The 26,684-nt window shown below is 44.6% G+C and overlaps 1 protein-coding gene across 2 annotated transcripts; it reads right to left on the bottom strand.

Annotated features, from left to right (window-relative positions):
• Positions 1-7,904: 7,904 nt before the first annotated feature.
• LOC131282844 (potassium voltage-gated channel protein Shaw-like) lies at positions 7,905-24,255 on the bottom strand. 2 transcript variants are annotated; one of them, XM_058312397.1, is made up of 7 exons: positions 24,047-24,255; positions 19,499-19,616; positions 16,263-16,457; positions 14,277-14,495; positions 13,522-14,125; positions 13,178-13,324; positions 7,905-7,933 (listed from the first exon to the last, which is right to left on the bottom strand). In XM_058312397.1, exons 1-7 carry the CDS (start codon positions 24,253-24,255, stop codon positions 7,905-7,907), a joined length of 1,521 nt encoding a protein of 506 aa, XP_058168380.1. The 2 variants fall into 2 exon arrangements, with proteins under 2 accessions (XP_058168380.1, XP_058168372.1); XM_058312389.1 differs by having other exon boundaries at positions 13,507-14,125.
• Between the last annotated feature and the right edge of the window lie 2,429 nt (positions 24,256-26,684).

The following is a 26,684-nucleotide window of genomic DNA, read 5'->3' on the forward strand; positions in this document are numbered from 1 at the left end:
CCTGGGAGCAGTATTTGTTTTTTGTAGGATAGCATTCCCTGGGTTTCGGTTTTTCTCGTTAACCCTGGCTGCAAGCCGCTTCCGTGTTTGGGTTTTGCTCTTCCCTTCCAGAACCCTGCCTGTTCGATAGTTCTGCTATGAAATTTTATGTAATAATGGTTTTGTTTTCTTTTTTAATAAAATACTTTTTTCCACTCAACCATCTCCCGGCGCCTGTTCTGTTGGACCTCGTCTATTTGTAAGGGTGCACTCGCTGTGCATATCGATATTTTATTGAATGCCGTTGAATGAACTGGTCTGCTTATGCTGCCGTCATTTTTCGCACCTTTTTGTTTGTTTGCTAGGTATTTGAACCGGGTTGATGTTGGTTATATTCCGCCGCAACGATTGCTTCTGATTATTAAATTGTTTTATGTTTTACGATTAGCAAAGTGTTGTTTAGATAGTTTCATTATCAAGCTGATATCGTTTTGTTTGAGTAACATCTTGTTTAAAACCGTTTTGCTAGAAGTAACCGAGTACGGAAAAACAAGAACGCAAAACACTTTCTCTACTTGGCGTGTCGTCTTCGTTCTTTTCTTTTCATGTAATGACACACAGATACAGTCCGAATCGACTCTGCTGATTACGAACATCGTTTCTTTTGCTGTAATCTCTTCTCATTTCCGTTGTATGTACACGTCCATCACAAGATAGAATGTGCCACTCTGCGTTAAGTGTAATGGATTCACAATCAAACGTCACGACCGTTTCAATTCATTCCACCAAAATCTCGATAATTGCTACGTACCTTAAGAGTAGCAAACGTAAAAAATGTACACTTTATTTAATTGTTTACCTTTAACTATTACTATCAAATGCATACTGCTATTAATATTGGATTTAAACACCACTTGTTTGTATTGTTGTTTATTCCTCTTCGATACCTAACGATGCGTGCATGTTTAACTTCCAGTAGGTTTTGTTTATGTTCTTGTTGGATGTATTTATTCGTTCTTACAAATATATTTCGACATGACTGATTCATAGTTGGATTGTGTTTCAAACTGTTTCTCCGGCACCTTTATCCTTTGATGACGTTTAATTTTGCTTTTTGCCGTTCTTCTATTTCATATGGACACTTGTTTTCCTGGCTGTGGCATATTTACTGTTAATATCTTGGTAACATTTCATATGTTTGAGTCTCGTGGGTTGTAATGGGTTGTAAAATCATGTTAATGGTTTAGTGCGTGATTTTTATTCGCCACCAGTATTCGATTTACAGCGCTGCACGTGAAGTATCATTAAGTTATCTTGTCCTACTCGCTGCTTGTTGTAGAAACAGAACAATTCACGCTGGTTTTTTTTTGCTATTTTTAAGAGCATAGTTAGTTAATATCAGTTTTATTGTGTATGTTATGTGTGTTTGCGTGTTCGATAGTAAAGCGGTAGCAAGTACCCATTGCTGCAATTTGCTTAATATCTTTCCCCATGCCTAGCAGTATTGCTCCATTCATTGCACAGCACTCCGTAAAGAATAGTCGCAATCTTGCATCAATATAGCAATTATCTTATATAGCTAAGCTTATGTATTTTTCACTGTACATTGATTTGATAAAACATGGGAAAATCACTGTTTACAGAAAAAAATTAACTTTATAGTAATTAGTCAACTTCGAAATGCACATTATGCTTACGTTTTATTTATGTAAATCACAGATCAATGTAAGTGTGAAGAAGTGCTGCTGTAGCGAAACGCCCTTAGAACCCATGGTCAAGAACGCAGGAGGCTAAGAGAAGTGCGTGTTCGTGTGTGTATCTGTGTCTCGTTGTTGTGTTGCCATAGAAATTAAGCAGCGCTGTGTTTCCATCCCAAATTCAACATGGCAGCTTTTGCAGCTTGTCAATCACAAGGGCTTTGATGGATAAGCCTCATGCAATCCGTAGTCCGCTGGAATTTGTGTAATATTTTTTAGGCGGGATCGTAGGTTGGGCTGATGAGGGGTGGGAAAAAATTGAAAAATATTTTATTCCAATCCATATTCCGCAGCGAGGCCGAACAACTCCCCAGCTGGCAGATTTATCATGAGATCCCGTCGTACCATCGTTCAATCTTATCCAGCTCTTCAAATGACCTTATAATAAATCTTTTCCAACAGCGAAAAGTGCTGTGCTATCGGATCGACGAGAACAGACACGTCATGTGGTCATTTAGTGATCCGTCTGCTTAGTCGAGTTTTCCACTCCCCCCCTCCCTTTTTATTATACAATTCCAAACAACGAGGGAAACCATTAACACGTGATTATCACCTCTCATTTTTTGCTTTCGCTTTCGCCATTAGAGGCGAAACCGTTGCTAGAAAATAGCTCGGGTCCATTTTCGATCAATCAACGTAAGTGTATGTTTGGCAGCAAGCCCCTGTCTCGGGTGGTTTTTCGGCCAAATGAAGAATGTCGGAATCCTTTTGATTGCACAACATAACTTCTTCATAGGAAACTCGACAAACCTTATGTCCAACGGCTTTAAAAAGGGGAAAGTAAATATATGTGCCCATTACATAAACCACCAGGCGCCTCCATCGAGAGGCTTTGGTATGAAGATTAATAATTTATTTTAATCAAAATAACAACACGAATAGATTTTTTTGAAATAGCGATGAGCGGAAAGGAAAAATCAATTAAGGTCATTCAATTCAGTTGCTAAAAGACCACATGATGCTCGCGAGGTGATGTTTTTATTTCAATTTACTGCTGCTTGTCTGTCCGCTTTGAATCTGTTTTCGTTAACAACATGTTTATGGCGTTTGTTTTCTTTGTATCTTTGACAGCGTTCATAGTTCTTTTTTCCGCTTCATTATTCTTCTCTTTAGCTTTTCATTTTATAATCGGGTTGTTCTTGCAGAAGCGGGGGATAATTTTGGTTTGTATCCGGTTTTTTATCTCATTGAACTTCTGGGCACCCAAGTCCCTTGGCACGGTGAATGAAGCGGCATAAAAGATTACTTTTAAGGCGATGGGTAAAAAATAACTTTCTTTGTTTACTTCCCTCTCAGAAGGGCCTAAGCGCGAACGGGCGAACGGGACAGTGTGAGCGAGTTCCGAGGGCTTATTTGCATACATTTTCCAGCCCATTGATTGCGCCCATAAAGTCGCTATGTTTTGCTGGCATCAGGGCTGTTTGTGTGTGTGTGTGAGTGTTGTCGAGTGGTTTGTGTAACCCAGTTTCTCCCCCGTAAAACTCCCTACGTTCAACCGTAAAAGAACAAAGGGCTGATGGGTCCCATATGTTTTATCGTCGCTGGTGTGTGACATGTTTTTCTGGGACATTGTGTTTTTTTTTTACTTCCTTAACGTATGTTTTAAATCCTCTTTATTACTGGGTCATCAGTTGCACACCGAACGGCAACGGAGTGTGACAGCGAAGCGTTTGTATGTGTGAGCATAAATTCATATGAAATTTAACGATGTTAGGAATCGTGGTACCGAAAACGGAATAACAACTGAATAGAAGAGTTACGCAACAAAAACCATATTAAGAGAACTTAGACTTTCTTCCATAACCTGCGTTTTATGGGCAAAAGTTTTCCTGCTTTGGGGACAATCAACTAGTATTGCCCGGAGTCAAATTTTTGCCTGCTCCGAAAGCGAAACCGGAAGTGGGTCACTAGGTGCCACAAACAGACGTGCGTCGGTAGGGGGAATTTTTCGGCTAAAAGTTTTCCAATTCTTTTCGCCTCGAGCCACGTCGGAAGAAGTGTTTACCGTTTAACGCCTCACACGTCTTTTTGCTATTGCAACGGTTGTTTTCCGTACGTCGAAACGCAGCATGGGAACAAGAAGACAAATATCAGCGATGATGAAAAACGGCACGTTCGACGCCGTGTTTGCGTACAGTGTCGTCTCATCGGCGCACCGTCACCTCATCGGAATTCGATTAAGAAGGCGAGAAAGGTGATGAACGACAGCTATCGATGGAGGGGAAAACTTGGTGCGAAAAAGGGTTAGGGAGAAAAGTTTCCCGGAAAAGGTGTAAGGCAAACAGGTAAGCCACGATAAGTGACGCAAAGTCGAGCGTGTCACTGGGGAAAAGAGCATGCACCCCTTGGAACGAGTGATAGATTTTGGGCGAAGTGACGGAAAAACAACATCAGGTACTTACTTAAAAGATTTTTCAGTCGGGGGAAATGAAAAAAATAGATAAAATTTTCCAAATTCAAGGAAGTAATTTTATTAAAAGTAACGTTATTTGCTACAGTATTATTACTTTAAGTGGGAAATTTTATACTTGGCATGTTTCCTTCTCGTGAAAGCATCAAATAAGAATCCATTTTCATCCATGATGGTATGAAGGTATTTATTCAAAGCAAAACTGTCCCCAAAAGTGAAATTGAATTTTCAAACATCCATCTCGAAGATAGAGATAGGTTGTTTTGGTACCATAAGGACTCTCTCGGCCTCCCTAAGCCGGATACCATTTTCCAGCCGTTACATCGGAAATGTATTAAAATGCAAATAAACGCAGGTGCAAATTTATACGTTCACTTTTCCGCAACGGTCAATGGAATAACTTAGTTTGGAGAGAGAAAAAGAGACAGAGAGAGATACAAAAAGGACGGAGAAAAATGCACGACACGACACGGAATACGCCTTCCATTACTTGAAACCGTTGCCCTCCCCCTGGAATCGTCATCAACATGCATTAGATGAGTTTTCCACCCCACAGAGAATAAGTTCATCGTTGCCCAGTTCGTCTATTGCTTCTTGTTCTTCACCGGGGGAAGTAGATATACACGCACACACGATCCTGCTGGTGTTTGTCCTGTTCCGATGGTCATCGGTTTATTGGTCGGTGAAGCTTGCTAACAAATTCATTTCTCGCCATTAACATGCAAATTTTTCCCCCTTGCCGGTCCGACCGACTCGGTGGTTTCGTTCACTGGAAAAACTTTTTTCCACTCTACTCCCCCCGGGGGAGCGGGGACCACTCTGTATGTATATGTGTGTTTTGGATGTGTGTGTGTGGGTGTGTGGGTGTTTGTTTCAGAGAAAGAGTTACAAGCACTATCGGAAAGGGGGCGGTAAAAACAAAAAGTTTCGAGAAAGGTTTCGAACTTTGGTTGTTGGTTGTGTTTGTTTTGTTGGTCCCATTTGGTTTTTTTGGTAGGTTTGTTAGTTAATTTATTTCCGTGGCCGAAAGGGGACGGCCATCCGTCCACCGGGAGAACAAATTGTGTGAGTGTGTGTGTGTGGTTTGTGGACAGCAGTCTCTCGTCACCTCAGCCGCGTCACCGTGAGCGTCACGGAATCGCTTTTGGGGAGAAGCCTATTGCTTATCATGTTATGGATCTTCCGTCCCGTGGCGACTGCTTACGATCAAATGTGGTTCACTTTCCACGCGCACACAGAAATAGCTTTAACCGGAGCCATTGGACCATATTGAAGAATATTCGTATCGATGTTTAAAGTACTTCATTTTTAATCGACCAAAAAGCCAACTTACAAGCCAGCAGTAGGGCAGCGAAAAACATATACAACTGTGTTTATTGCTTGGATAAACAAGTTTTTCAACATTTGCTAAGCGATCACTTTTGAGTTGTTTTTCTTCATCTAGGCTTTTCCTTTATGACCATATGTACATTCCGTTCCTTCAACGACTTGCAATTCGGATGAGGATCGAATCATGTTTGCGAATAAGTATATGCTTACGCAAGACATCTCATTTAACAAAAAAACAAACCCCTGCCCTTAACTTGTTTAACATTACCGTTTTTAAACTTTATTTTATCATTTGTACGAACTTTAACCACAAAATAGCGCAAACGGTTCGAGCGGTTTGCCAAGGTTGAAGGTTTGAGGAGAGGAGCGAGGATAAGCAAAAAGAAAAGAAAAGAACGGAAGGCTTCCCGGGGGTCGTGCGGTGGAGCACCTTTGAAGTTCGCTTCGCTTTCACGCGAAACCCTTCGCCCATGCCTGCCCTCCACCATCCCCGGGATATTTTCTTGTCCGTCCATTCCTTTTCCATTGAAATAACTGTTTTATCACTTTTCGATTTGCCTTTTGTTTTCTAAAATATACATTTGTTTGGGAACGAGGGGAATGTTCCCCCGCGTTCCATTTCGCACATTTTCTTGCCCTTTCGTCGTTCGAAACCACCCTCCCCTGCCCATCATCGAATTGGAGCGAAAGTTTCTCGGCGGAAGTTTTCCCCTTTGTTCCTCTGGAGCGTGAACTCCCACCGGGGAAAACGCAGCTTCAACCTCGCTCGCGATCGTAGGTTTTATTTGCCTTATTTATCTTCCAATCTGCTTGTTTAACTAGTTATCAATATGTTTCGTGGGTCTTTATCATTTTCGTTCATCGTTAACGCACCTTTTTCTTGTTTCGAGTTTTCCTTTTTCGCCGGCAACTGTCATTGCTGCGTGATTCATGTCCCATTCGGGCGGATTCGAACAGCTGGTGGTACGTATTAAACTGCCATTCGGAGTCTTATGCATGTAATTCCCGATCAACCAGCTGCTTTGGGAGTCGGTTCAGCTTGAAAGCAGCAAAGAGAAAGGTAAATCTACCAAAGTAAAAACCTCAACCAAAAGACACATAACCGATATTAATCATCCTCGCAGTTGGTTCGGCCAGAAAGTGGAACGCAAGACGAAAATCCTTCCAACAATCGAGCCGGAAAAGGACACTCCCGGGGTCCACCAGTTGCACGGGGCGAGAGTGGAGTAAACCTCGGGCCAGAGAAAAACTCTGAATATTCAATTCGTGCGCTTTCTTCAGGTTTTGCTACAACAAACCGCTTTCCAGCGGGTGATTTTTCATTCCTACTCTGCCCCGGCACACTTGGCCTTTTGATGCTTTTCATGCCAGCTGGAGGAGATTTGCACGATTTTCCATCCCTCAAGCACTCCCTCCCTAGAAAGCAATCAAGTTCTGAATCCCTTCCTCGAGCCTTCCCCCCGATGCCGTAAAACTGAAAGGCATTGTCTATCCCCCGGTCGACCGAAAGAAGGAATGGAAAACAAAAAGGGCCAAAGACAGATGCGTTCCCGGAAGGCGGAAAAAGGGCGAGTAGGACAAGTTTTCCACTTGCCACCATTCTATTCAATGCGAAAAGGCAAAAAACGAAACATCCCAACCTCGATCGATCCATCATCTTTTCACCGACTGAAAAATGGTTTTGCGTTCTCTAGGATTGCGCTTTTCTTTGGCGTGCTTCTCTTCTGCCTTCTGCCATGCTGCCAAACAATCCGGTCAAGACTTTATAAAACAAAGTTGCTCTCCCGGTGCCTTGCGGCGCTCGTAAGGGAGAACGATGCGTGTACCACGCCTTGTTCGGTGGGCCCAAGTTTTTCCTTCCCTTGCTCAGCCGGGGTTTTGTTTTGGGAAGTTTCGCTGGTTTCGGTGAAGGAAAGTTTTGCCGGAACGCCGGCGCTCGAAGGGAAAGCTAAGGCTTGGCCCACGACACCGCCCCGGTTGGGCGATAAAAACAGATCAAAGGCCGGCTGGAGGCTCTGAAGGAATGGTGCAGGAGTTTTTCTACGTATTTTTCTTTTTTGGTTCTTTCCCAGACGCATATCCCGGCTTCGTCGTAGGCCAAAGAGATGGTGATCTCTTTAATCCACCGCAGGGCACATAAAGAAAAGCGCAGAAAAGCATCGGCATCGAGAAAGAGACAGTTTGATCGTTATTTCTTGACAATGTAAACCAAATGTAACAACTATAGATGGAAAAACTTGACGCTAGTCACGGGATGCAAAGCTGTTCTCCGACTGTGGCCTCCGCGCGCAAATCCGTCCATCTGGGAATGTGGTTCACGGTTGTGTGGTTGTTCTGCCATTGCCGACCATTTTCCGTATCGGTAGTTGATGACATGCTGCTGAAGCTCTCAAAACGCCTGGTCGTGCTCCATATCTTTAACGCTCGGCTTAAACGTTGCCCACCGGTTCTTTCGTTTCTGAAAGTAGAGGAAACCCGAAGAGAGAAAGAAGCCGAGAAAAGGAGAAAAATGGAAGAAAAGAACCCGATTACTAATGCGCTCGAAGCTGTCCGAACACCGATGATCGATCGTGAAAAGGGTAATTGTAATAATCGCAGTTACGCAAACTGCCTGGCAAAAGGGGGGCTTTGGTGGAAAACTGGTTTTACGGAAAAGCGTTGGAAAAGCCGGAAAGTCTAGTGGAGAAGCATTGTAGCGTCAGCAGTGCAGTGCGCGTGGGTTTTGCGGTTGACGGGCTTGAATTTGCACTGATTTAGAGCCCTCGAGCAGTTCGGGTTTTGAGGTACGGACACTCGAAAGTTTATTACGTTGATTGATTGCCAAGAGATGGGTTGAATGTGTTTCTGTGGCGTTGTTACGTAGTCCACGTACTATCGTGGGTGATTAGATAATTGAGTGTCGTATAGCTACGCTTGGAGGGTCCTGTTGAAACTGTTCCGGTTTATATCCATTATTTTTTTGAATTAAAATGACTATCCAAAATAATAGCAGGAGGAATGGCCTTTCAAGGTAGATAGAGAGTGCCTAACTAGATTTTCTCATTTACTCTTTTTTTAATAATCCGAGCCTTCAAAGATGTATCCCATTTCTAATGAATGAAGACAAATTGTGACCGACCGCACAACTTAATACCTTCGCATAAATGTTGAAACGTGGAAACATTTTTTGTGGCGTCATTTCCACACTTTAGGGCGGTGGTCGGCAAAGTCTGGCCGGCCAACTGAAGATTAAAATTGTTCAATACCAAGTGACTTTCTTGTATACCTTTTGTTAGATTTGTTCTATCATATTAGAATTATTGATCGTTATAACATATCCTAGCGCCGAGAGTCTTGTCCAAAATCCGACTGCATTAACTCGTTTACGTTGCATGTAAAATAGCTTCATTCAAGGAATACAGTTTTCATATCCATCACAAAATAAAATAAAAGGCTCAAAATATTGAAAACTATTCGAAGCTGAGTAATGTTAGAAGTACTCAGAGAGTATGCCAATAAAAATAAGATATTTTTAAATAATTGTTTTACAGGATTAGTTTCAAGTACAATTTAAAAAAAATATAGTAAAATAAACTAACATTTCTATGTTGATAGAAATTTAACGAAAATAAATATGGCAATATTAAAAAAATTTAACGAAAAAAATTGAAATATTGTAGCTTTTACCACTCTTAATACAACTTTCTCTCCTCTTTAATCTCTTCAATCATCTGGCCCTTTAAGGAGAACGTGTGTCGATCCCTGTTCCAGGGGACAGTTTGGCCCATTCCCGGATAGCGAGCCATCAAAAAAGAAGGATACATGTGGTTGTACTTTAATGATAACATTTCCGCAATCGGGAAACCACCGGGAAATATCCTTCTGTCCGTTCCGTCCTATTGCCATACGTTGGGTGTAAAATATTAGCCTTCGGTTGTGTCCAGTCGGGGAGAGGGCAATATTTTTTCGTTGCTGGGTGTGTGTTTCACAAGATACCACGGTTTTGAAGGGTGGCTGGGTGCGCTATTAACTGCCACACAGTGACCAGAAAGGGGACAACAAAATAAGCCCAGCGGAAGCGCCACGTTGTGGAAGGCTAGCATTATTTTTCCTTAGTCCATTTATATTTTATGGTTTTAATCATTTTCTTTTGGCCATCATCGCCAGTAATGGCAACGTTCCTTCTTTTCCTTTTTTAGACAAAAGACACCCCAAACCGAGTGAGACCCAGTTTTCTTGGCGGCTATCAGCCATTGGCCAGGGGACGATTTGGTCACCCCGAAATTGATGTGCTCGTCGAGGGTGAATGAGACACTTTTATGAAGAGACAAAAAGTGTCTTACAAGTGTTTAATGATTTTTTTTCCCTCCGAACCGTTCCGATCCGGGTCGAGATGGTTCCTGGTGATACTTTTTCAGCAGCATGCTCAGCTTCGGAGGTTGACCGGTGGGAAATCTTTCCCATCGCATTTCATCCGAATCGGTTCCCCTGGGTTGCATAGCGAGATTTCATAATGTTTCGGGTTTTATGGACTGCCACAAGAGGAGTGCGCTCGACGACGACGACGACGACGACGACGACACGGCGAGTGGTTCACATCGTTTTTCAACATACAAAACGATATGGACCTTGCGATACCCTTGTAGGGTTCATTGGTCACACAGAATTGGGTAATACTGAACGAGAAATAGAAAAGAAAAACCGAAACAGAGTACCCTCTTTCACTTCCAACCGATGCAAGAGCTTGGATATCATACAAATTTTCCCTTTGGAAGTTGGCCATCACTTAATTAGAACAAGAGAGTGTTTTTAATAGGAGCATAAAGTGTGTCCTATCTCATTTTCACACTCACTTCGGAAGTTAGTTGGAACCAGGAGATTTCCTTCATCGACTCATTAATCCTTCCCCGTACGGAATAGCTCCGTACAGCGTACAACTAGAGGACGATTATTGGAAAACCTCACCATTATCGTAACCGTTTTCCAAAGTGCCCGTCATAAAATGCAAAGCGGGAGGAGTTAAGCTCCGTGTGGCGTGGATTCGAAAGCCAACGCTCGAACGGCAAGCGATCGAACACGAACTCAATCGCATAATATTTGTCATTCAAACCCTCTCGGGAATGTCAATGTCATGGCGTGTGTCCTTTCCGCGCCCTTGGCCTTGCCCTTTGCCGACCGGGCGATGTTATTTTCCCGTCCCCGAAGCCTTAAAAGTCATAGTCAAAAAACGAGTCCGATAGCGAGTTGTGTTGGTCTCCAAAAAATGTCACTCCCCTCCGAAAACGTCCAATCGCATGACTCATGGTTTCTTACCCTGTCACAGTTTCAAGTGGTCCAGCGGTTCCATCCTTCCCTAGAACAACAACACTTCCACTTAATCTTCCCCATGCGATCCGGTCTACTCTCAATGGCTGATGTTTGCCTTCCCACTTTCTCCCTTGCCTGCTGGAATGTCGAACCCATATCCAATTTCCACCCCCCCCGGTCTAATGTCTCAGTTGGACGCCGGTGGCCATGTCCTCCACACTCCGCTTGCATCCCCTTACATCTTCTCCGATTCGTCAACCTGCTTCCAACACGAACACATTGATCCCCATCTCGCCAGAAGGACTTTGATGCAAATCGAAAACAAACAGTCTGCATAAATTATGCTAATTCAACCGTAGTGGCCCTCCGTCGCTAGGAGGTGTCCCCCTCCCTCCCCTTCGTTAACAACTCCAACTGGAATGTTCGCTCGGATCGACCCTCGGGTTCGAAATGCAACAGATACAATGATGAGGAGCGAACGCTGTGTTGCGGCTGTGGTTGAGAAATTTGACGCTCTGCTGAATCGATTTGTGCGAAAACAAAAAAACAAGCGAAAAAAAGCAGACGTTTTGAAGAAGTTTTCCGGTTGATTGATAGGCGATTGGTTTGATCGGAAACGATTGCTAACCGGAAGAAAGGGATCCCTACCTCCGCCACTCGTTTGGTGATGGAGTCAAGGATAAAAAGCTGACTGATGACGCTTCGTGAGAGTCACGGGGGATTACATTGTTGCTTTCGCGCCTCGGACATACAATCACACACACCACGAGCCCTTCGTCGCACTGCACTATGAAATGTGCAAAATGGCGGGGGGGGGGGGGGGGGGGGGAAGAGGGAGAGGAAGGTTTTCTACGGGGATCATTACAGTTGTGACTAAAACAGTGAAAAGCAACATACCACTCCAATAAAAAGCAGAAGCTCTACTACAACGTCGCACGTCTAAGCACTACTCTATCGCAGCAAGCAGCGGGGCACACGCTTAAGAACGCCTTTTCGAAATCGTTACCTTCAACTTACGCATTGCATTTTCTTCTTCAGCGGTCTTCAGCTTTCTTTTTTACTTTCCCTCCTACCGTTTACTGGAACGCACAGTTCGATCGATGGATAGAAGCGTATGGGGTTTTTTTTTTGTTTTTTAATCTCGTTTCCGACAGCCGGTACCAATTTTCCGAAAGTTTCAGCTCAGCAGCGTTTTTCCTTTCCTGCCGGCTTTTCTTCTCCTCCGCTGAAGTTTCGTTCGCGTGTGGACGATAGACGACTTCGAATGTGTTCGATGATCGATTTCAGTTCCGAGCTGTCGGGTAGAATCCAATTTCCGGTAATTTTTGCGGCTTTCACGTTGATCACAAGTGAGCGCTTTTCCTTTCGCCCTCGACACCGTTTCGCTTTTCGACGGCTCGACGAAGTTTCCGATGCAAAACATAAACAGTTTTGCAGCACACGACGACAAAACTCGACGCTCGACTGCTTCGATTCGAATGGATTTCTGTTTGCGATATGGTATTTTAACGTTGATTGGGACCGCAGTGTGCTATGATGTGTTTTTTGTGGACTTTATTTGAAACATTTCATAGAGTGGCCAACATTTGGGCACGTTCGGTTGTCAAGTTAGCAGTTACTGCGTGGCTTATTTTTTCTTCTCCCCCAACGGATGTGTGGTTTCGGTTATGTGATAATAGCAACACGAGAATTTAGGCAGCAGATACACACACACGTAGCACATCGAACGGAGATTGATTGTTGTTTATGTACAGATAGCCACACCGATAGTTATATTAGATCACACAGAAAGAAACATTGATGTTTGTATTTGTAAGCACAGCAACGATTTACGAAAGAATAAAGGATATCAAATATGGGAAAACAGAAGAGATTCGATTTGAAGAGTTGAAACAAAGTGAGTAAACTGGAATGGATTAGTTCTTAATCTGTTAAATTTATGACAAAGTGTTCACAGGATGTGGTTTTTCTTAATTCCATCACTTTCCAGTCGTAATATAAGTTCAATATCATATACACACTGCTAGGCTTGGAGATAGTAAGCGACAAGGATAAATCGGCAATCACATCATGCTGCGGGAAGGAGAAGAGAAACGATTGTAAGAAGAGAGAAACAAAAAGGACAGTGAAAGGTGGAGGAAGAAGGGCGTAATAGCGATAGAATCCACTGGACGGAGCTGATGGAAAAGCGTTCACATTTTGTACCCAGTTCTGGGCGTTCGGGGTTCACACGGAAGTATTACGAGGACCGGAAGTTTACTGGGAGTATGGATAGCAACAACTGGGATCTACTGAGGGGGCAAGCCATCGATCAGTTACCAAAAGCTACGGATTTAGAGAAGGCCGAGGAGGGTGGACAGCAAACACGGAACATCACACTGAGTGAAATTGCTGAAAGGCAGCATACGGCGCTTACCCATCTTCGGCAGGATGACGTCCTTCGTTATGGTTCGGTTGGCGTTCATGCGTCTAATCGCCTGGTCCATGCTTCCCGTGCTCGGCGCGTTGGAAGATGGAAGCTTACCGGATCCGGTATTGCAGATACCACCTGGACCCGCTTGGCCTGAAAAGGAGGGAGAGAGAGAGAGAAGTGACCAGATGTCAGACATGTCGGTTTTAATCAGGAAGGAAGCAGCTATTGAGGCGAATATGGAAGGAAGTGGGACTTAGAGAAGGCAGAATAGAAAGGCGGAGTGCATATAAATTCGGTTCTGAAGGCGTCGGTGCGATTGGCGTGGTACGTACTTGTATTACAATTACCTGGCAGCCGCGGTGGCCTCGACAGTTCCACCGGGCAGACGCGTCGCCTCCGCTTGGGCAGCTTCGCGCGGGCCTGCGTGTGCGAGTAGTACATCGTGAAGTTGCTCACGATGACGGGCACGGGCAGGGCGATCGTCAGCACACCGGCCAGCGCGCACAGCGCACCGACGAACATCCCGATGTAGGTCTTGGGCGTCATATCGCCATACCCGACGGTGGTCATCGTGACCAGCGCCCACCACAGCCCCAGCGGGATGCTGTTGAAGTCGTTGTGCGGGTTGATCTGGATGCGCTCGGCGTAGTACACCAGGCTGGCGAATATCACGATGCCGAGCACGAGGAAAAACACCAGCAGCGTCAGCTCCTTGGCCGAGGCGCGAAACGTCTGTATCAGGATCTTCAGGCCGGACGAGTGGCGCGTCAGCTTGAACAGCCGCATGATGCGGATGATGGAGAAGAACTCGAGGATGTCGGCGTTCTCGAGGTGCGACGCGAACCGCTGCAGTATCAGATCGATGAAGAAACTCAGCGTCGCGATGTAGTCGATGATATTTACAGATGACGTGATAAACCTTAGTTTACTTGGCGATGATATAAAGCGTACCTGTGGGTAGGATGAACGATAAAAAGGCATTCAGAACATGCATACTGTTGTGGGTGTTTCCGTAAACAACTCTTCCACAGAAACTTTAGTATAATCCCGTTCAAGAAGAGTCGTTGGAAAATGTTTTCTAGGGGGAAACCCTCCAAATTACCATTATTTCGAACGTAAACCACGCGTTGCAGACACACTCGATGTAGAAGAACGCCACGTGAGCGTTCGTTTGCGTCTTGTCCAGCACCCAGGACGTGTTCTGGTTGGCCGTCTTGACCGTGATGTTCCGGATGTACGGCACACGCATATCCGGGTGGGTTTTCAGGCAGAATGATATGATCGACACGCAGATGAAAAACACTGATATGATACCGATTATCTGAAAAAAGGGGAAGCGAGAAATGTGTCATGAGTGTACGAATAAAGAAATTCTTTAATTTTACAACTTCCCGCTTTGGGTAACTCTCTCTCGAAAAGCTCATCCACAGGCTCATCTGTAGTGAGCGGCATAAATTTAAAGTTTCATGGGTTTTAACAAAATTAAACGATCTCAAGTTTCACGAGCGGTGCAGAAAGCGAGATAAGAAAGCGGACCCAATCATCATAATCATCACCCGTTACTTCCATTTGACAACCGAACCGTAATCAATCTGCACTTCCTCATCGCCACGTGGGCCGGTGACTTGTGCCCGCCGGTTCGGTTGCAGAAGGCCCAAGAGCGCTCGGTAGCGGCTCCTTTATTTGCATTCGGCCATAAAACACTTTCATTTAACGATCCTTGTAACTCGCTTCCCGTTTGAAAGGAACGACTCGTCTTGGGTTGTTAGGCAAGAAGACGGTTTGTGCGCCATTTATAATCCATTCTGAATATCGCCCTTTTTTACGCCTTTCCATCGCTGACCAGCGGCTAGCTGGTCGTTATTATCCCCGTGTGTGTGTGTGCCGATGCCGCAGGGCTCGGAACATCCTTTTGAATGGTGAGCATTTGATGAAGCCACGCTCGGCCACGAACCAATAAATCACATCCTGATATAACCTGACGGTGCTGGAAGCCCTTCACACACACACACACACACACACATATGGACAACGGGATGGTCGACCCGCTCGTCGACGTAATCGAAACATGCTCCCGTTGGCACGTTCTCATATGGGGTTTTCTAGCGCCAACGAACTAACCACTTCGGATGGCGTGCATCAACGATTGGTGATGACCTCCGCCGGCACCAGCAGATCCAATCGGTCGCTTGATTGACAGATTTGTTTACCGAGGACCTCTCGGCGGCTTTTGGGACGGCTGACGAAAGTTCTTTTATGTGTGTTGTTCCTTTTTAACAATACTGTTCTACCCACGGAAAGCGCCTGATGGTTGGTGAACTTTTAGTAGCAACATTATTTTTTGTCGCTCTTCCCCGGTACCTCCTCTCGAAGGAACCGTTTTCCGGGAAAACAAAAACCAAATGCAAAACAAGCAAAATGAATAGCAAATAACTTCTCATCCCATTCCCAGAGCCAAGGGCCCGTCCGGAGCGAATGGAACCGCAGCCGCCTTTTTTAACTGTGTTTGCCCAGCCGGTGAACCGAGCCTACGGTAAAGGCAGCGGGCAAGAAACTTTTCCCATGGTCATTCGTGGGAAAACGCTGCATCGGGTGGGAGGGTGAGAACGCCATTTTTCCACCCCACTCTCCCGTCCCACCATTCGTAGGAAAGTTATAAATTACAGATTCAGTGAGTTGTTATTTCTCTCTTTTTTTTCGGGTGTTTGGATTTTTATGCCTTTTTCGCTGCGGCCGGTTTTAGCTAAAGCTCTTTTGCGCTTCCTCCACTCGGGAGTGAGATGTTTAATGAAGTTGAATTAGTTTATTGACGTGTCGAAGGCGGCTGAGATTGGATTATTAATGAGTAGGAAAAGTTTTTTTGTTTGTTTGCTTCCCGCCTCGACGAGCGTAATATAGTTCGATAATGGATGATGATGTTAATTTTACTGTTTTTGTTTGCCTTCGTGTGTCATTTAAAGATGAGTTAACTTGGAGTAATTGGATAAAAGGTTCGTAGGATAGGACCACAGAAGACAAAACTAAACCATCCACCAACTAGCTGAAAACAAAATGCATATATTAAAGATTATTTTCTCAGCATATTTACCTTGGCAGCGTTGGAACTGTATGGCTCGTCGAACAGTGACCAAATCTGTGGCTTCAGGTGCTGCCACCAGCTCACCTTGCCCTTATTGTAAGCGTCTTCGAAACCGAACTTTTTCGCGACCTCCTCGTCGGTCGGCTTTTCCGTATCTAAATCTAATCTATCTAAAACAGCCAACGTTTCTTGTGTGTTTCGGTGCTGCGGAAGAAAAGATAAAGTTGAGCGCAAAAGCGAAAGAATTAAAAAAGAGAAGCGAATTATGTTTCAGATTGGCGAAGGACCTTCAACGCAAACACATACACCGGTTGTCCTTTTGGGAAATGGTATTTTAATTGGATAGATTTTTCACCGGCAACGAGTTGGGGAACAAAAAGGCCATTCGAAAAAGACCAAAAGCAGTATATGTGTGTGCATGGGGGAGGGTCAAATAAATGATAGAAATTAATGACCGTCTAGGTCAGTCCTGAGGCATGGTTGAAATAATATCAGTCCCTTTTCCTTAACTACCACGATACGGAAGGAATTCGATACAATCGGGTTGGCTTTCAATTCCAACGCAAATCAATACAACCTCCACCGGTCGGTCGTGTTGCAAACGATTTGTGACCTTTTACGTAACCGATCACCGGCACGATTGAGGACATTCGATGGAAAGCGCTTCAACAAACTCGCCCATTAATCATAGGCCCGGGAAAAGCTACGGATCGTTGTGCTTGAGGCTCGGAAAAACCCTAACCACGGGATGTAACGTTTATCTCAACGGAGCTCAAATTTGAATATCTGTTCCTTCTACTCTTCTCTTCGTTGCCTGTGTTGGGTGGATAAAACTTTTCCCCCAGTAAAAACTAATCAACGGTTCTCGAACAATCGGAACAATGACCGACGGCGTCCTCCCATTCCGACTGTCGTCTGGCATTTCAAGAATTGGCGTTTTATCGGACGGGATTTGTGGCTACTATCAATGGGGCCAGAGTTTTTCCTGCCTCCCATCTTGGTCCTTCCTTGCGTCTTCCATGAAGGCCATCCATGGAACCGAGGCCGAAAGTAAACACAATCGAACACAATCGTTCCTTTCATTAATCATTTTTGAAACACACTTTCCCATCTGCCTGTGCAAGTTTCGAAAGAAATTACAAATCCAACAAGGCATGGGGTGGCGCACCCGGACGAAGGGGTGAAGGTAGCGCTGGTAGAGATAAATGTATTTGTTTGTCGTGCCGTTAAATCCTTCCCGGCCGGGGGTCAGCCGGCTAAAAGAAAAGGCACAGATTAACGAGGCGCCATCACAGTGGGATTCAAATCGTACAAGAAAAAGCGAATAGACTCGGTGAGGATTCCTGTGGCGTTTTTGCTCGTCGGGAAAAACCTCGCCCGAGCGCAAGGCTCGAGATAAACGTTTTTCGAACGGTGCTAGCTACAAACGACCTTCCGATGGGCTTTCACGGGGGATGCCTTTGTTCTGGGGTATTCATTTTCCCTTCGGGAAAAATAGAGCAATGTTGAATGGAACCTTGCTTTCCGTTGAATGAATTATTCTAGGATATTTTTTCCGAGTACGGCCAAGAAAATAGGCATAAACATGCAATAATCCTGGGAAACTTCTACCGTTGTTTCATTGTCGCTTTAAGGTTACGTTATTTAATGTTAACGGAATCGCTTTTAATACAACTTTTATGACATCAGGCTAGGAGTGGCCTTGAACCGGTTCGCATTTTCTTGGAATGCTCGGAACAGCCCTTCGCCTTGGGTAGACAATGACTGTCATTATTAGATTAGATCCTGTCACCAATGGACGAACGCCCATTGTGGGGCACACATAAAGCCGAAGCCCGTCCCACAAACGACGACGACGACGGCGATGGTCTTATCTTTCGAGGTTTTTGCGACCGAAGACAATCCTTTGCCTGCGAATACACTCCAATAATAGGATCGAGTCGTCGCCTTTTGTATCATTTGGTTCACTTCCCGGTACCCGGGTCTCGTTTAACCTGCTTAACAAAACGTTAGCGCGAGGGTGGAGAGCAAAACAAAGAAAAAAAGATAGGGCAGCGCTATCGTGAGACACGTGAGAAGTAATTTTCGAGCGGGTCACAAATGTTTGGCCAGCCCGCACGGCCCCGAGGAAAAAGGCGAAAGTCAACTGATGACAGCGCCATGACGTTGCGAAACCATTTCCTACGCAAGGACATTTTAATGCCCAACGACAGTTACACGCAAAAAAAAGCGCGCACACACACACACAAACACGGGGATTCTCGCAAATATACTAGGTTTCCCGGAGTACGTGGGTCGTAAAAGTACTTCCTGCAACGTCCTCGAGCACCGTGACATTGTTGAGTGTTGCTGCTCATACGCAGTAAAAAACGAACAAAAAACAAGAAAAAAACGCTAAAGCTTAAGAAATCCAGGCCGAGTCACGAATGACGATGGTGCTCAAATCGAAAATGAAGCTGACTGCCCCTTGGTTAACTCCATCCCCGGGGCGAGGGAGTGTTTCCGTTTCGACTTAAGCAAAAAATAAATAAAAATCCTTCGCCCGGCAAACCTAGCGATAAAAATCTTCTCCCACACACACACCCTTTTTCCGTCCGCTTCGACGGATGTTGTCGCAGCAGGTCCTAATGGTCGGTTCGGAAATTCGTTTGTTAAAATGGTCGATAGCGTTCGCTAGGGTGTATTATTTTCTCCAAGCTTAGGTACGGTTTTAGCTTTTTCAATTTTGGGACATTTTTTACAGCCTGCACCATTCGATTGGTAGAATAAATGCTGTGTAGCAGGATATTTTTAACATCGAAACCATCGCCATGTGCTGGTTCTTGTGGTTACGATGGGTTGCTTCGATTTGATTTTTCTCTGCTTGGGTGCATTACTCTGTGTGTCGAGTGGGGCGAATTACACTCGGATTTAAAAGCTTTAAAATAAAGCAAGGAAAAGAAATATAGATAAGAAAAATTAATGGAGAATAACTAAAGATATGAAAAAATCTGATAAATAAATATTAAAAACAAAAGATAAATAAAGGTAAAGGTAAATATTACGAGGAAAGTATGGTAGCTCAATCATTTAAAATCGCCATTTGTATAAACTGTTCTACTTTTGCCATCAACCGTATCCCAAAAAAAAACTGATTTTTATTCGTTACAGAAGCAAATAACGACATAGATTATTTAGAAATGATATTACAATTCCAGAGAACCAAACCGAAAAATGACTAGGCATTCATTTAGACAACCACTCACCTGTGTGTACGTCATCCAGCAGCATGGCTCCACCTGATTGGAGTCGAGACCCCAGAACGATAGTTCCTCCTCGAACAGCGGTCCGCAGACATCGGTCGGGTAGTGTAGCTTTCCGGTGCTGTCGGTGTAAAATAGTTACAACAAGAAAAGGTAGTGAAAAAAAAAATGAAAGCGTGACTGAGCAAGGAAAAATAAACGATGGGAAAATTAATTTATAATGAACGACACATTTTCCACTGCATACGGAGAGTTCCTAGGCGCTCGTACAGGTTACGAGTAAAGGTTTATTTTTCCTAGCGTGTTTTTGCAGCACTTCTTTACCTCCGCTCAGCAGTTCGCTTTTCTAACCCAGCTGAGAGTAAATTTTCCGGACATTTTTCCCACCCCATTGCACTGTGTTTTTTCAGCGCAAATTCAACATGTGTGCTAGTTTCTACAGAAATAGCTACATTTGCGAACGAACGGGCCCGAATTGTGTTTACTTTACTTTCGAACCAACCTTACAAGCTTCATAAATGGGCGGCCCGACGGGTCGGAGGTGTTGTGGAGGTTGTTTTCTTTCTGGGCGGTAGATTTTGGTTACGGAAAGATCAAGCATATATGATATGCTCGAAACGTTCCTCAAAAACACGGAAGCTTACGAAGGAAAGAGAAAACTGGAAACGACTGTAAGGAAAATAATCATTACTGTCATAACAAAAGGCGGCAACAATGAGTGGCTGGTAACATTTCAACACCCATTTACGCCGATGTTCGCGCCCGATGGCGTTTACCGTTGATGATGGTAATGATGGCGGCAAATATGATGATAGTAAACGAGGCTCGTGTTAGTGCTTATCTTGAAAGTTGTTGTTACTGTAAGGCAAGCTCTTCTGTTGTGGTTTTCTACGAGTTTTGATTATGGTGGTTTGAAAATTTAAAATGACAATTTAATTGGAAATTTGAAAGAAGGAAATGAAGCTAAGATATTACACGTGAGAAAGTGAAACACTTTTTAAATTAAATAAACGAACATTCTTGTTATTTATTATGTGTTACAGCATGAACATTTTCTTTTCTTTTTCCACTTTTTCCATTTGCCAGATAGGGTTCCCTAAGCCTCCCAAATTCACAGAAGGTCATAAAATGCGAATAAGCCTCATAATTATGGGAGCAAAAATTTGAGGCCGGATGTAAACTTGGGAAGCTTGCGAACAGGAAAAGCTAATCCCATAGTACGATTGTAGATACAGCAACGGAAATGAATATCGTGCCGTAGCGCCCGAAACAGGCCTTCAGTGAAAAAATCACCGGTCCGATGTTTGACGCACTTTATTTACTTTATTCACGGAATTATTTTCCTTCCAGGAACAAAACCAAATCTGCCAACATCGAGCTAAATGCATATTTTTATTAGCCTTTCTGATGGGTTTATAGACATTTTTTCGACATGAAATCGAATCCCATCCCCATCACGTCCGCCGCAAAACTTCTGTTTCCCTAACGTACCTTTATTAGTTATTTTTGACCCTTTTTTCGGGGTAATAATTTGTCCTCATTATTATACTTCCCGGTACTATTTATAAACTTCGCAGAACTATGCCAGGAATAAGGAAAAATTGACAAAGATAAGTTTTAGTTGCTTCCTATTGATTTGACCTAGTTTGCTGTTTTCTTACATCTTCTGCAGTTCGCTTCTGATTTGGCTATTTGGTGCACCATCCCACGAGCGCATTGTGTCCCGGTTCGCGAAGCACCGGTCGGAAACGAGCTTAAACTTCATTCAGATGCAAATTTAATATGCTCTCCGGAAGCGTCTCAACGTTTGTCAGCTTTGGGTCGCGTGCATTTCAAAACGGGTCCATAACTCGTAAGCGTAAGGGTTGAGTAGAGTTTATCACCCGTTTCCTGTGCTCGCAAATTGTGCCTTCTGTTCAAGCGCGCGGCTTTTCGTTGCACCTCGACCGGGGAGCGCCGAAGATGGCTGGCTGAGAAGAATGCGCAATGAGCTTTAAAGCATGAACACGGAATGGTTTCGTTTGACAAAAAGTAAGAAATGAAAATAAAAATAAAAAAACCGGTGGAAAGCCACGGAATGCTGTGTGCTAGGGACATTGCACGAGCTTCCACGCAGCCGTTCAGCTGGAATGCAACCACGAACGGTGCTGGCGGGCTGCGTGACCGCCATCGATGTCGTGCCGGTTTGTTGGATGAATTAAATCACGTTCGTGTGTAAAATTTATTCCATCATCCCGAACACCATTCCGGGGCCTAGTTTCCCCCCCCCCCCCCCCCCCCCCCCCCTTAGGGGAGGGTTCGATCCTGGAAAGTATCGATCGGGAGCGAACCACGCTTTTGACTCGAGGAAACTTTTCCTCCTTCAGGAAAGAACTTGGAGCAAAGAAACGGTTGAACAGTTTATGCTTTCAAAGAGGAATCGAAGAAGTAAACCCACCGAACAAACGGAGGCTCGCCGGCTTCGGGTGAGGCCGATCGAAGCGATCTCGGTCCAAGATGCAATCGGCGGGAAAAACGGTTTAATTAAAAGTTCCCATCGACATTCCTCGCACCGGGTCTCTTTAATTACTCAACCATTTTTGCACGCCATCGACAGCGAGCGGCGAGTCCGGCGACGCGTACAACACCCGGTTCGTTTCCCACACTTCCACCGGATGCACACGGGCCAGCACCAGGCTGAGAAGTTGTTTCGCACCCTCGGACTCTTTTTCCTTCGTTTGCGCCTGGGAGACTCACGCAAATGAGAAGTTTTTCCGACCACTCTGCTTCGAAAAGTGCAGCACCGGGTGGCGACGCGAGCGTGGAAGGCGGCATTTTAATAAAGAACTTTTCACTCCTGCCTTCCATCCGAAGGGCTTCATTACGAGTGATTTGTCATGACCGACTGCCAGCATGCTGTTTACCGCAATGGTCGGGCTTAGCGGCTTACGGCGAAACTTTCCCACTGACGCAAACTAGTTCGCTGGCCATGGTTTACCGGTTTGATGGATTGGGAAAGTACGACAAAGAATTGTTTCGCAGGGTGTAGTGTATAAACTTCACTTTGGTTTAATTTATATCTCCAGGAAGATTCCTACAGCACAGAACAATCTGTGGTCTTGGAAGTAAACAGTATCCAATATATTTAGTTTTGTTTATCTCCGTCTCTCTTAAGATTTTACTTTACTTGGGCAAGGAAACTTATTGTCATTGTTAAACTTTTCTTCCTTCCGCTAATAAAAAATTTACAAAACAACATGCAATCAGCAAGGATAAATATTTTTTAAAGTTTTATCAATTTTCTCAGTATGACATAATTTCGTTTAGTTTAAGGACGACCGTTTGATGGAGATTAAAAAGCTGCTTAATTCAGAAAGTAATTATTCTAATTAAATAAAGATACTGATGTTGAATGCCGAGGCTTTTTTCTAGACACTTCTTTCGTTCTTGGAAAATGTTTACCGTTTTCTCTTCGCTTAAGCGTGTTGGCTTTTCATGACTGATTTTACGAACTTTAAAAACTTCCCTTCTTCGTTATGGCACGTTCATTAATTCGCAAGGAATTAATTTCTAAAGAATATCTTCCTTCGAAGAAATGTTTTCTTTCAACCCTCCTCAATCGACCCAAGGAGGATTGCGTCAAAAGTTTACCCTTCAAAAGCCCAATTTCAGGTCCGACTAACAACAGTAAAGCAAAGACCGAAATCGAGCACAGACAGCGAAAGGGCAGTATTTTCCAAATTGGCCGCAGCTTGTCGGGGGCTTGGCGTTATTGAATCCGGTACGATAGGCATCCATTCATTGCTCTCATTTGTATTCCGTCGGGTGCGCCGGAGGAACCTCGGTATTGAACGATGGTCTCCGAAGTCGAACGCGCTGTATCTATCATCCTCCAGAGCCGGACTGAGCTCGGAAAACTTGCGGGGGCAAGTTGCGTAAAGTTTTCCAACGAAATGAATGAATGTTTCGATACTTCCGGTGTGCTGCTCAAAGTTACATCTTAAACATGAGTATTCGGTACATTCAATTCGTTTCGAAGTTTCCGATAAGGGACCTCACCCAAGCAAACCGATTCTGCTTTTTGTTCTGCTTCTGCCCAGAATATCGGTCCACCGTTTGGGGAGCGAAAATTCGTAGAAGGCACTTCCCGCTTCCGGAAGAGCAACATAACTTTCGGCTACTGAAAAGCCGGAAAGGATCGGCGTAAGAAGGTAACGCAGTATAGTACGGATTTGCTTCCTTCTATTCCGGTGAAAGAGATTTCCTTGCCCCACACCCGAGTTGATTTGGTCCGAGGGAAAACTTCTGTGCGCGAGTGCACAGATGGCACGGTGCACCGTTTCTGAATGGGCGTTCGTCAAATTAACTGAGTGCTATCAAAAAGGTCTCGTTAGACACCATTGTGTGCGCGTTCCACGCTCGGGAAGTAAATGGAGGCGCCCAGTGCTTCACGAAGAGCAATATTGCGAGTGAAATAAAATTGTCTTCCATTGGCTGTACCGGTTGCTTTGACGGCATGAAAAAAAGAACCTCTTCGATGATAAACTCATTTTAAAGAAGGCCGCCACTTACCGATAGTAGTTGAGGACCTGGGCGAACACCCCCGGGTGGCGGTCGAAGAAGTACTCGTTCAGCACGGGATCGTAGTTGCCGAGCGCTTCGGTCAGTCTCGAGAGCCGCGTGGCCGGGATCTTCTTCAGCGTCGCCTTGTACGTCTCGTGCCGTATGCCGCCGACGTTGAGAACCACTCGGTTCTCGGAGTCCATATTCATAAGATTCATTTCCCGGGGTGCGTGTTGCGAGTCGTGTGCGTGCGAGTTGTGGGAAGTTGGGATTAGTTTCTTTCACTTCCGGAAAAGTTGCGACACGAATGTTCGTGCACTCGCTTCGAAGTTCTAAGCGGTGATGTTTACGGATGGCAACTCCCGAAATTGTACGTCGCTTTCCCGCGACCCGTACGCGGATTGACCAGCACCCGGCTCGATGCAAATGTTGGCAAAAAGGAGGACGTTCCCGCTTGTTGCTCTCGCGTTGCCACTCGGCTTCTTTCCGGTGAGGCTGCGTGCCGGCGTTCGTTGTAGCTGCGACGTGATTTTATTCCTATCAGCAGCATATTAACACCAGACCACCGCTTCTCGGCAGGGTGCCGAGCGAAAGGACCGAGCGTGGCTATGCCGTATCACGTAGGCATACGATATCGTGCCGGCCGGGAGCTGCGTTGCTGACGGGCACGGAATGGTGATGTGTTTGCGTGAAACTAGATCCTTGTCCCCTTAGGCTACAAGCTACAACTATCCGTTCCGGAGCGCTAGATACTATCGTAGGGAAAGAAGTTTTTACAGAAGTTTGTTCTTTGTGTGGTTTGTTTTCGCTCTTTCCTTCGCTTGTTTGTTCGCCTTATTAGCTTTGGTTGAGATTATCTTTTTCGTCACCTAATGCAGCGGGGCGACACTTCCGCTCCACTCGGCACTGACAGCACGCCTCGGGTTGCCTTGGCAAATCCCGCTGTCCGCAGACGCCCGGAACGTGCTTAACCGGCAGCCAACGCCAGACGTCCTAGCCGCTCGCTGTCGGGCTCGGCTGTCGGGCTTCCACCAGCGCACGGGCAGACATACAGTTCTTTCTAGTAATTAATCATCAGCTACCATGGGGATAGATTCGTAACATCGTCTTGGCGACTTATTTCCCCACGACCGCCGTGGTGACATCTCGTGGCAAGCCCTCGTACGGTGATGCCGAGCGTGCTTTCTTCATCTTGTCGTTGGGGCGAGGCAGAAACGAGGTTCCGGAACGCGGGAACGGAAAGCGTCGGTAAAGCTGGGCCACTGATGAAGCTGCTCAGCATGATGTCCTGCGACGGCCGAGGGCGTCGTACATCTGCAATGAGAGAGGGAGAGGAATGAAAAAAAAAGTAAGCAACAGAAATGAATATGTAGCAGATGGTTTTTGCGTCAGATTAATGCAATACGCAAGCTGCGGGATTAATGCTTTTCGAGAATTGAATTACACACTCCCACTTCCGGGGCCTGGTGCCACTGCTGATTGGGTATGAAATCGGTCACATCGTTATGTTCGACGGTCGTCGGCAGTGGCGGCTCGAGTTTCTATCCAACCATCCCGTGAGGGTCGTGTGCGGGTCAGTTTCGCTCATTAATTATACCGTACACTGGTGAGCTGCAATTAATACAAGGCAAATCGCTGTTGTTTACTCACAACAGATATTCTGCCATTCCGTGTCCTTATGTGTATGTGTGTGTGTGTGCCCTGTTCCCAATTTCCCTACCCTTGTGGGGGAGGATTGGCTTTCATCGAGGCCATACCGTTTTGGTGTACGAACGACAAACGCGGCTTAAAAGTTTATTTATCGAAATGGTTGAGGTTGGTGCAAATTGCATGTGAAACCAGCGAAAATGTGTGGTTCTGTGTTTACGACACGTTCGCATCTGTCTACATGCTCTTAATGTGATTAAATAATTGATTGTCCAAAATGGTCGTCGTTCATTAAAGCAATTATACAAAAAAGATAGTTGATTTGACACACTTCAAATACATTGAATTATTTAACCATTTTATACTCAATTTAATCTATTCAATGAAATCTCGCATTTTCGTAGTGTTTTCTCTACATTCCACATTCCGCTGTTAGCTTCATAGCTTATAGAAAAACTCATAAATTGAAATTACAAAAAACTCAGAACTGGTCCCTTGGTGTCGTACATCTACCTCACACACAATCTGTAACATCGCAATGATTGAAACATTCTTAAATAACTTAAACTCAAAGTACATGGAAAAAGCATCTTCACATCCAAACACCCTATTAATAAGTTCCCCTTAGCCTCCATGAATCTGATGAATATCTTCAACACAAATCCACAGCCGTCTATATTTCCTTAAATCTCTGGTCCATCGAGAACAAAGTGGACAAGTCAACATTTAAAACATCTTCGAATGAGTTTTTCAACAAGGAATTTTCCCACTCAAACCTATCGACTCCTAATTAGGAATTCTACATTAAGTCTGCCATCCAAAGAAAATTCAACTGAAATGTGGAAATATTTTAGTCGAACCCATAAGTATCTTATCAATTATCACAACTACTGTATTACATGTTATTTAGCAATAAAACTTATACTAATACTGCATTCCACATTACAGTTTATTTATTTCATATGTCAGCTGGGTATGACTATGACAACACTCATTGTAT

This window comes from Anopheles ziemanni, chromosome 2, assembly GCF_943734765.1.
Source record: "Anopheles ziemanni chromosome 2, idAnoZiCoDA_A2_x.2, whole genome shotgun sequence".
NCBI classification, from domain to species: Eukaryota; Metazoa; Arthropoda; class Insecta; order Diptera; family Culicidae; genus Anopheles; species Anopheles ziemanni.